General features: G+C 41.2%; 1 protein-coding gene across 5 annotated transcripts in view; it reads right to left on the bottom strand.

Moving 5' to 3' along the window:
* Window positions 1-11,825, bottom strand: part of ADGRL2 (adhesion G protein-coupled receptor L2) — a 217,983-nt gene that overhangs the window by 113,954 nt on the left and 92,204 nt on the right. For all 5 annotated transcript variants that reach the window (XM_018553128.1, XM_018553129.1, XM_018553131.1 and 2 more), the window contains one exon: window positions 4,288-4,501. In XM_018553128.1, the coding sequence (XP_018408630.1) occupies window positions 4,288-4,501 (214 nt within the window). The remainder of the gene's footprint in view (window positions 1-4,287; window positions 4,502-11,825) is intronic.

Raw genomic sequence — 11,825 nt, 5'->3', positions numbered from 1 at the left:
AAAGTAATAAATGTTTGTGTTCCTTTTAGACCATGATGCCAAAGCTGTCAATTAAGCACATCCGTTCAATTTAAACCGCAGTATTCTGAGCATAGACGCCGACCTGCGAGAACGACAGGGAGAAAAATATAGGATGCGCGGCCTTGCTGTCTCTCATAGCGCTGAACTATTAGATCAGGCAGAGACTTACAACACTCATAATCCCCAAGCCTAAGAAGACTGAAGTTGACATGACAGGTAACTGAAGGAGGCAATTTCCCAAAGGAGCTCTGATGTACAGACTAGCGGCAAAAAAGATGGGAGAAGAGCACCGAGATCTGATGAACGGTAATTGGTCCTGGGGTACAGAAGCAAATACCAAGAGATCACTGAGGCAACTACATGACTACAAAATCACTTCAAATCCTGAGCAGGAAAAAGGTACAAAAATAAATTAAACTATCTTTAAAAGGAAAGAGGCAAAGAGCGAGAGCGAGAGAGATATTTACCAATGAAAAAAAGATACTCCCATGTCCGGTGTGTAAATATTCTTCCTGCTCGTTCTATGGAGAACAGCTGGGCAACACCATGGAAAAACCTGCCCTGGACCTAACCAGGCTCTGACTGACACGAGAGATCAGAGAAACCTTTCTAACAAAATCTAGAAGGACAAAAGGGATGTTCAAGCTGGACAAAACGTGCCCTGGTTACCAATGCACGTCTTCAGAAAACAAAAAAAAAAACTCAGAGTTGAACGGTTCCATGTCACATGCGACCACAGACCTTCTTGAAGGCTTGGAGGTCAAGGCAGAAATTAATATTTCACAGACGTTCGAGTTCAGGATGGGTTGCAAAGTATTTGTGTGAAACTAAAAAAGAGAGACAGTTTTAGTATTTTGAGAAGGTTTAAAGGAAAGCTGTCTCTCACATAAGCTTTTATAATTTCTAACTACGCTTTCAATATTTACCTAATGCTTATAATCTCTGCAGAGCACAAAGATCTCTGGCAGCAGGATATGCACTCCAAAGAGCTTACAATCCTTTTTCCCTGCAAGGACTATGGAAGTGGAAACATGATTGCCAACTTAGGTGGTAAGTGATAAATTTAGAACAAACTGATCGCTTTATTTCAAAAGTTCCCAACAGGCAGCCCTGCTGGTCAGCAACAATGCACTGAATTAAAGCCTGGTCTCCAATAAAAACGGAGGTCTCTGCTAGCCAGCAACAATACATTAAACCAACACTAATCTCAGGCGTTAAATCTTAAAAATGCATTCAAGAACCTTAACTATTAACAAAAATGTATCTTATTTGTGTATCACTCGGCTGTAGATCCTGAAATCATCTCTGAATAGGGGCCGACACTGTCCTTCCTTCTGGAGGGTGGCTACTTTTGTTTCCCATGGTTCCTGTGTGTGTTTAAAAGTAGTCACCACTCCAAGCTCACTCACCATAATGGACTACAATCTCAATACAAATTAGTAAAATAATTGTGAGATTGCTTCCAATACCTCAATAAGATCAGAAGTCTCTGTCTTCACACATTAATAAATATAGTTGATGAGTTTGAATAGACACAGGCCAATCAAGTTCAAAATAGAAGACAACTGTTCAAGGTAGCTGCAGGATTTTCATATGCATGTGATCAATGCAACAAGAAGACAACAACATGGTGGGTGCTCAAGCAATTCATAACTAACTGTTATAATGAATGGTTCCTCCCACTGAGCATGTATCTAGTTATAAACTGATTGACTAACCGATAACCTGACCTTGAAGTAGAACATGCCATTGAGGTAGAACATGCCAACTCCATAGAGATAGTACTCCCATAGATATGCCTTGTTTTTTCTAAAGGAAGAAGAGCGGACATCTAAGCTTCTAAACAATGATAACCAATCACAATTTAGCCTTCAAGAGATTGAAGAGGCAGATGGAGAAATAAAAAAAGCTGGTCTGTCACTTTTTGTTAATAAAAAAATTAAAAAAAGAAGCACAATATTAGAAATATATGGCAGAACAGCAAACAATGCTGCTCTACACAAGGAGAAATCTCTTGATGATGCCACTGTTGCCAGGATGAAGGAGGCGTTGTTTCCAGTTTTCTCTGTTGCACTCACATGGCTCTGCATGTACTCTTACTCTGCCAGATGGGACATAGGCACAGTATGTGACCCTGTTTGAAGCACCATATGCAAAACTGACAGGCCCATCTCACAAATGGTTAAAACCAGACCTGGAATTGTGATTTTTGACAAATGAGATTGCCAACTGATACATTATATAGGCAGCAAGGACTTGCAAAAGATCAGGGTGATTATGGATTTTAAATCATATCTGCTACATTATCTCTGTTACATCCATCGGTATTGGACATCTATAATGTGATATATTTGCCGCAAGTTAGACAACATTATACATATATGTGCTTTGTTAAATGATATTCTGATATTTCTTTGACTGTATAAAAATAAAGCGATGTTGAAATGCACTTTGGAATCCAATTATCTCTTAAAAAATAAATTTATTGATGCATAATGGCATGCAGAGCTGCATTAATTTGCCTCTTTTATATCTGCCTGGAATTCGACTTTCAAGCATATTTAAACCAAAAAATACAAAAACCTAATACAGCGGTACCTCGGTTCACGAACTTAATTCATTCCGCGATTCTGGTCATGAACCTAATGAAACTGTGATCAGATCGTGATCTTGACTAGAGGAAGCTATGACCATGTGTCAGAGCACGGAAAATGGCTGCGGTTGTGTTCATTACCCGAAGCGGAGGCAACATTTTGCCGAACCTCCTATTCGCGAACGGGTTGGTCGTGAACAGAAGCGTTTGTGAACCGAGGTACCACTGTATATCGCAGATTGCCAGTCCTTCGATGTGGTGGCTGCTTTAGTTTTTGATTCCTTTTATGTTCACCCAGTGGTAATGAGAATATAAAAAACTATTGTTCGCCCCGCTGAAGATATTGCCCAAAAATACAACACAAAGAAAATACCAACAAAAAAAAATAAAAAAAATCAGAACTATAACACATGCAAAAAAATCAATGCTGGAATTCTCCCCCTAAAAGTGTAGTAGACAAGAAAATGTTTCCTATGGTATTCAGTAAAAAGGAAAAAAGTCCATATACCAATAAATAAATAAAAACACTTAAACGCACTTCCCCTTAAAAATACAGTAGACTAGACAACGTTTCATAGAGTGTTCAATAAGAATATGTCCATATACATGTATCAGATGTTTGTTGTTGCCCCCTTGTATTTAGTATCTCACCGAACATGAATTCTTCTAATATCCTCACATTGTATATGGAGTTCCTCCAGATGAGGAAGTGTCACACGGCTTTCATTAATGGTGTCATGAGGGTCATCAAAGAATAACGGTGTTCCAGGATGTATGTTATTCATTCAGTACACAGCATGTAAAGTTCCAGATAGGTCATAATAATTCACAACTAATATGCAACACCCCATTTTCCAAGGATCCTGAACAAAAACAGTTTCAAAGGTGGGAATATAATTGGATGTATTGCAATATCTATTGATGGAGCCTCAGATGATAGATAAATAAGGAATGCATTTATTTTTCATTTCCCGGCTACATCAGTAGCTATCACAATACATCCAATTATATTCCCACCTTTGAAACTGTTGTGGTTCAAGATCTCTGGAAAATGGGGTATTGAATATTAGTTGTTAGATCATAATAACTATCTGGAACTTTACATTCGGTGTAATGAATGAATTAATAACATACATCCTGGAACACCGTTATTCTTTGCTGACCCTCATGACACTATTAATGAGTGCCCTGTTACACTTCATCTGGAGGAACTCTATATACAATTTGAGGATATTAGAAGGATTCATGTTCGGCGAGATACTAAATACAAGGGGGCAACAACAAACATCTGATACATGTATATGGACATTCTTATTGAACACTATATGAAACTTTTTCTAGTCTACTGTATTTTTAGGGGAAGAGCTTTTACATTTTTGGGGGCATTTGAGTTTTCCCGATTTCTTTTTGGAACGCAAATAAATTTGTATCTTTGTGAAATATTTTCTTTGTGCAGTCGTATTTGAAGGGATATCTCCAGCAGGGCAAACCGTTTTTTAAAGTTGAAAATTTCAACCTGACTTTGTGGCCAAACTAACCACTGAGAGAACTACTTGACCTTTTATCTTGCATGGGCCTGTTCACATTATATTAGTGAACAATTCAGGAGTGAACAGTCGTTAAAAGATGCATGTCAAACATTGTTTACATTCTACGCATCGGCCATGGCGTACCTTTGCGACATTATTTTGTAGGCGTCTGGAAGATGGCAGTCTGTGTTTTCCATCTGAAAGGGGTCTGCGTCACAGATCTTGTCATCTGTGCGCCCGTAGTTGGCACTTTCAATCATAATGACATCACTTCCTGGACATCGGAGGTCGATGGGGTATCCTTCGCAGGCAAGCTCCCGCCGAACTAAACCAAAAGGCAGTGCGGCTCGAGTGAACCCTGAAAAATAATAGGAGGAAGAAGATAAAATTAATAAATCAACAAAAGTAATACAATAAGATAACTTGTTACCATTTAAAATTAGTTGTAAACAAGGAAGCAATGTCATATTGTATTCTCAATTAGATCATTTTTTAAAGTTATGTTTACCTAAATGTACTATTAGAGCTGTATGCTTTTTTGTTGCACGCTGTTCTACTTTTCATAATAGCATTTCCTCTTGGATTTGCAAAATATTCCTCAAATGCCTATGCAGGAAAAATGGTTGCTACTTGACTGCTGAAGTAAGATTACCAGATAGAAGATTGCCCTGTTTTCAAGCAGACAGGGCCGACGCATTCTATATGATAGAAAGGATTGGTATAGCAGAATCACTGTGCAGCCCTACAAATTGGCAAGACTAGACCACCAGCTCCTATGGCTGCCCCAATATACAAAGACAAGTGCTCTTACCCTTTTGCCCTGACCAGAGCTTTAAATTGAAACATGTTTCAATGGAAGGGTGATACCACTTTCCCAGGTAAATTTGGGAAAATTGAATTACCCTCTCCAATCTGCCACCGTCCCCCCAACCCCACCCTCCGCTGTACTTACCTTTGGCCGATTGCTCCTTCACCTCTGCCAGTGCATATACTCTGTACACAACTGCACACTCTGCATTCTTTATTAAAAAATTTGCTTACAAATGGTGAGCACTCATTGGTCAGAGTAGTTACCTGACCGTGCTGACCAGTGAGAAGCATTTCTTAAAACATGTAAAATACAATGCGCAGGGTGTATTGCTGTGTACAGAGGTACGGGTAGTAAACCAGGACGGCATAGGGAAAGGAGTGTTAGGCCGCAAAGTAGTACGGGGGGGAGGGGGGCGATCAAATATATATTTGTGCCACTAACACATTGATTAGTAACACATTCCTTGGGTTTTGGTCATAAGATTGTTCGGTGGTCAGTGGGTGATAGTTGGTCAAAGTGTATGTGAACCACAACGACATAGTTCTCTTATTTATGGTCTGTTAAACCTACAGTTGAACGTTTTGTTATATCTGTTGCATAAATGCAAAAAATACCTACTGATGCTGCCAGAAATCCAGTAAGCTAACCTCCTGTGCTCTCAACTCTCAAGCAGCATTTTTATCCCTGTTTCTCCTATTAGAAATCTTGAGCTTACAACTTCCTGTGCTCTTTGACCATGCTGAACTGCTACCAGTTATTCTTCCCAATTGGACTACGGGACACTTTACCCTTATTTTATGGAGAACAGGGGGTGTTGTTCTGCAGTCCTGTCCTAGGGTGGCAACACTGCTCCTCCACGGATACAGGATTTGGATCCAAAAAGACAGAAAACTAAAGAGGGACAGAGGGTTTTGGGTCCACAAAGAGGGGCAACTAAAGCGGGACAGAGGGTTTTGGGTCCACAAAGAGGGACAACTAACGAGGGACAGAGGGATGTGGGTCCACAAAGAGGAACAAAGGGATTGGTGTCCAAAAGAGGAACAAAGGGATTTGGGTCCACAAAAAAAGGTACAAACAACAAAAAAGAGGGACTGAGGGATTTGAGTAAAAAAAAAAAAAAGAAAAGAAAAAAGGAGGACAGCTAATGAGGAGAGACTAAGGAAATCAGGGACAGTTATCATTCTTCCCAGTTCCCTCTACAGATTACCCTACCCTTATTTTATGGAGAGAAGGGGGGCAGGGGGTGTTGTTCTGCTGTGCTGTCCCAGGGTGGCAACACTGCTCCTCCACAGATACAGCAAGCATTGTCACTCTAAGTCCAGAAATGTGTTACTGGCAGGATCAACAGGTGAAAATAAAGGGGTAAAAAAAACAGCAGGTGGTATAAGAGGACGATAAAAGAAAAACGTGGAGGGGAGAACGATGATTTCACTACTTTCGAGCATATTGGTTCCATTCCACAAGAACCGCATGCAACCACAAATTTATCCGAAAAACATAAGACGAAAGGGCTCCTAACAACTGTATAATTACTGAGGTCGCTCAGTCTTGCCCTGCTCTCAACAACAAGCAAGGCTTTGTAACTGCACCTGGCCTAAGGGATGACAGCTGGACAACCGAGCTACGAACAATGGCCGCATGACAGCTATTTCTCTGTTAATAAGAGGCTACAATAACAGAACGCTCACTTTAGGTAATAGGAAAATAAAAAGAAATAAAAAAAGCAGTACAGTGTTCGCTCTGAAGGCTGTAGTAGAAGACCGAGCTGTGAGTGCACAAACACACAACAGGTTTAACAAACAAGAGCTGATGTCTATATTTTAGGCTAGTTCCCATCACAACTTTGCCTGCCGAATCATTCCCTTGGCGGTCTCCTCCTGTTTTCCTTGGCTCATCTGCACTGTATCAGGTCGGATTATACCTAAGGGAGCACATCAGTGAATCACACACGATTCATAATATCCCTTCTGCTTATTCACGCACCAGGCACAATCGCCCCCGCAGCAGCCCGCGTGATGGCTTTGTTGAACCGGTCAATTGTACGCGGATTCCGGTATAGTCCCCGCAAAATAACCGGACTTGTAAACGTGAATAACTGAATATAAATATGTCACTAATTCAGTGCAACAGTAGAAATCGGCTGTTAACATCTGCAGCGCTCAGAGCTCAGGCCTCGGCCATGCTTCCAGACAGTCAGATTTAAGCGAAAGGTGTGGTGCTGAATACTCTCCAACAGCAGCATAGGTGTAGGGAGATAAGTCTATTGGGACCACAATAGGGGCAACTGAGGAAAGAGGGATATGGGTCCACAAAGAGGGATAGGAGGGATGTAGGTCCACAAACAGGGACAACTAAAGAGGGACAGAGGGATTTGGGTCCATAAAGAAGGACAACTAAAGAAGTACAGAGGTATTTGAGTCGACAAACAGGGGCAACGAAAGAGGGACAAAAAGGGGTTTGTATCCACAAACAAGGGCAACTAAAGAGGGGCAGAAGGATTTGGGTCCATAAAGATACACAACTGAAGGGCAGAGGGATTTGGGTCCATACAGAGGGACAACTAAAAGGACAGAGGGATTTGGGTCCACAAACAGGAGCAACTAAAGAGTGACAGAGATTTGGGTCCATAAAGAGGGACAAAGGGATTTGGATCCACAAAAAGGGACAAACAACAACAAAAAAAGAGGGACTGAGGGACTTGAGTCCCAAAAAAGGGGCAGCTAATGAGAAGAGACACTAAGGGAATCAGTTCCAGATAGACAGAAAACTAACAAACTAAAAAGAGGAACTGAAGGATCTGAGTCCACAAAGAGAGGCACCTGAAGAGAAGAGGGACTAAGGAGTTTGGGTCCAAAAAGAGGGACAGCTAAAACCTGGATACAAGATGCCCGTGAAATCTGCGAGAGAGTAAAACAATACCAAAATGTGCATTGCATGTGCAGGATTATTGTGTCAAACGGTATATGCATTCCTTAAAGATGTAATTACACTTTAAATCTTCAGTAGGATTCTAAACCTCCACCACATCCATGGCTTAAACAAGAACGTTATTGGCAGTCAGCACAAATAATAGAGCACATTCTGAGATCAGTGTAACCCGAGCAGTCCTGTGACTGTGACCAGTGAAGAGAGACCTGCAGGGAGGCTTTGAAAGTTGAATAGCCTGTGTAGGCCGATTTCCATTAACCCCAACCCTTCCCAAACCTGCCCACTGCTGCAAACACTTCACCTCTGTTGGACACTAGTTGAAGACTGCTAAAAGCTTCTTGAAAGCTACTGTTTTTATCTCAACGTTTCCATTGGGATACAGCCAAGTAGCCCTCGGAAACGCGCGTTTGTCGCGCGTTTTTTACTGTGAATCGCGGTAAAAACATGCGCAACAAACGCGCATATTTGATACGCCTAGGTGTGAACCCAGACTGAAAGTCATACACATCAGCACAAACTTATAATGTAAATGAGAAATAACAATGATCAGAGGATAGTTTTACTGCTGGGCTTCAGCTGCATGCCCACTTGCATGCAGGAAAACAAAAAAGTAAAACATAAAACACAATATTCCACATTATTTAAAGTACAACTGAAGCCAAAATATTTTCTTAGTTATGGAGTGGAGAGGGATTAGACCCCATCTGGTGTTTCTTGCTGTATCTCCACTAGGGAGATCCACACTCGCAATTTGTCCTTGTGAACATTATCACTGAAAGTGAAAGAAAATCCCAAATGTTGGGTTTACATCAGAACAGAAATAGATGGGAAATCTTCCAATGGGGACACTAGTTCTGATCCAAGAAGAGTGATGACTAACAAGGAAAGAGAGTGAGGGATTTGAGTACAAAGAGGGACAGCCAATGAGGAAAGAAAGACTGTCTTATGTCCCCCATAAGGGAGATTCACCCTCTTTATTTGTCCTGGTGACCATTATCAATGAAAGTGAAAGAACATCCCAAATTTGGAGTCAGGAACAGATGGAAAATCTTCCATTGGGAACGCTAGTAACCCGTCTGGGTGTCAAGTGTTTATCAATTAGTTATAGTTACCCAGCTGACCACCAGGGATTTTCTCTCACTTCCTGTTGTGGCTATCAGACAGGAAGTGATGGGAAGTCACCCCAATGGGACACAGATGGCAACCAAACAGCTGATGGGGTTATAACCCTCCCTTACTCTATCCAAAACTAAAGGTTTTCTTTTTTTCCATAATTTATTTCCAGCAAAACCCGGATTGGTGACATTAATTTCCTTTAAAGGTATCTTGTGCGTGGCAACATTATAGATATATGACCTTCTCCTTAGTCTAGTATGACTGAGATCACACATGGGTCATATCCCATCCCGCCATAAAGAGGCCATTTCAATTCTCTTTATTCTATTGCTTTACTACCTCTAAAAAGTTATTAAAAAACTGCACCCCACCTCCCCCAACACAGTGTTGGGCCTACTTGGCAGCCAAACAGCCTGCACGTTCTGTAGCGGGGGCCAAACAGCCATAAAAAGGTTTAATTTGATGTGTAAGCAGGAAAGCGGGATAAATTACGGGAATGGGCTAAACACTGTGAGCGCTTTACACACCTCGCCGACGCTTTACTGTACGGATTAGACCTTTAACAGGCCAATTAGAATGAAAAATGTTTGTGAGAGTTATGACAAAACTCAAAACGCATCTGGGGGACATACAAACAGGGTTATGTTAATGACTTTTCGCCATGAGCTCACGGCCGAAAACAGACTCCCTTTTCTCCTCGCCCGACACTTTTTTTTTTTTAAGCAAAGAAAAGCTATATAATGAGCGGAACTTGTGTTGGGTTTAATTGCCTCCAAATATAACCCTGGCATGCACGGCAGCCGTCCCGCGGCCTGGGGTGTCACAAGGAATAATCTCAGCCGATTACACAGCACTTCAGTGGTATTGGATGTGTGACTTGAAATACCAAGCGCTGTATTAGATCTGACCATGAAGCCGTGAACTCCGAGTCCTGTTCTAATTTGTACGCGTTAATCACATTCCTGTAAGTAAATGGAGGCATCTGTTGAAAATTTGGTCTGCAAATTAAAAAGAGAGGAAGTATTTTTCTTCCCAAAGTAATGTAATGCAGATTATGGATATACTGAAGTCCATCATTATGCTGGTCATTAACTCCAGGAACAATTTTAATTGCCACAGTAGCGACTAAGGATATTGATCCACAGTGTGCACCAAATGCCTTTGCAATACCTAGCGTAGGCTTTCACCATCCAATCCTTACGTTAGGGCATGGCATGGTGGGAAATGTATTTACTTATTTATTACAGGCATTTATATAGCGCCAATGACTTATGCAGCACCTACCATACTGCACATTCACATCCGTCCCTGCGCTCGAGGAGCTTACAATACAAGGTCCCTATCTAAAATACATACAGGGTCAATTTAGACAGCAGCCAATTAACCTTCCAGCACGTCTTTGGAGTGTGGGAGGAAACCCACACAAACACAGGGAAAACAAGCAAACTCCATGCAGATAGTGACCTGACCAGGATACAGACCAGGATACAAAACTGGGGACCCCCAGTAAACATATGGCTGCATTTCATGCAACCGAGGAGGAAAAAGCGTAAAGGCTAATTTCAGCTAAATTATTATACAGGATTTATATAGAGGCAACAGTTTGTGCAGCGCTTTACAATATAAGGAAGACATTACAATCACAATACAATTCAAGACAAGATGGTGAGGGCCATGCCCGTGAGAGCTTACAATCTAAGAGGGAGGGGCAAGTGATACATGAGGAGGTAGCTGTGTGGGCATGAATTGTTTGAGAAAGAGTTCAGTGGTTAGTTTGAAGTGTGATAGGCTTCCCTAAAGAGATGAGTCTGAAGTGATCGCCGAAAGGCAGTCAGACTGGATATTGATATTAATAATAATAATTTATTGTATTATAAATGTGTTTTGTCTGTGCACCATTGGATCTATTCACCATCACATCCTCTGCTGTCTGGAGGGGTGAGGGGAAATATCCCCAATAGCAAATCAATATATAAAACAAGAATAAAAGAAAAAACTTGAAGGTGGTTCTCTCTTTCAAGCTCTATCCAAAATAAATTAAAGATTTGGCCGAACTTAGGCTTCATATAAAAAGGTCCTTCTTCGGATTTATCACAATAGAACAGAGGAAAGGGTAAAAATAATACATAAAAGTCTAAAACAAACTTTAAGCAATAAAAAGTTATGATGCCCTTTTGTTTCTTCTCAAATGTCTGTGCAATACAGCGCGGTTTCCATTACTTGAGCTCATCATTTTTTTATTTTATTTTTTTCTTTCCCAACAAAAAGAGTCAAGAGGAAAACAAAAAAAAGAAGACATCCTTACACTTACCGGGGAAAAAAAAATTCCGCTGCTCAGTGAAAAATGAATAAAATTCCTCGCTCTACATTTGATAACCCCCTGTTGGCTTCACCTACAGAGAGACAATGTTACCCTAATGTGACCTTGTGGGCTTTCTGTTATTGTTAGCTAGAGGCAATCAATCAAGGGGGGGGGATATTTTTACGACGGTTGCCAAAACGTCCCACAGAAACATTCCAGCAAACAAGATAGAAAGGTGAGGACGGGGTGGGGGTATGCCTGGACCCCCCTTCTTATTTAATGCCTTTCAGGGTAAGGGCTCTCCCGATCGCTGGCACAATGGTCCTCAGATTTGGAAGTGACAGACCTTATGGTAATCCCTTTCCCTCTAATTAAATCAGAGAATGAGAGTCTTAAGTGGTAAATAATAAATCACAAAGAATCCACAAAACTTGTCGCCATGGAAACCGATGTGCCGGCTGCCATAATTGCTGTGATCTGCACCTTGGCCTTTTTGACACGGAGCCTGATCTTGTTTTCTGGTAA

The sequence above is a fragment of the Nanorana parkeri genome, unplaced genomic scaffold, assembly GCF_000935625.1.
Source record: "Nanorana parkeri isolate BGI_ZX_2015 unplaced genomic scaffold, ASM93562v1 scaffold111, whole genome shotgun sequence".
Taxonomy (NCBI): domain Eukaryota; kingdom Metazoa; phylum Chordata; class Amphibia; order Anura; family Dicroglossidae; genus Nanorana; species Nanorana parkeri.
This window is presented reverse-complemented; position numbering and strand designations above follow the sequence as displayed.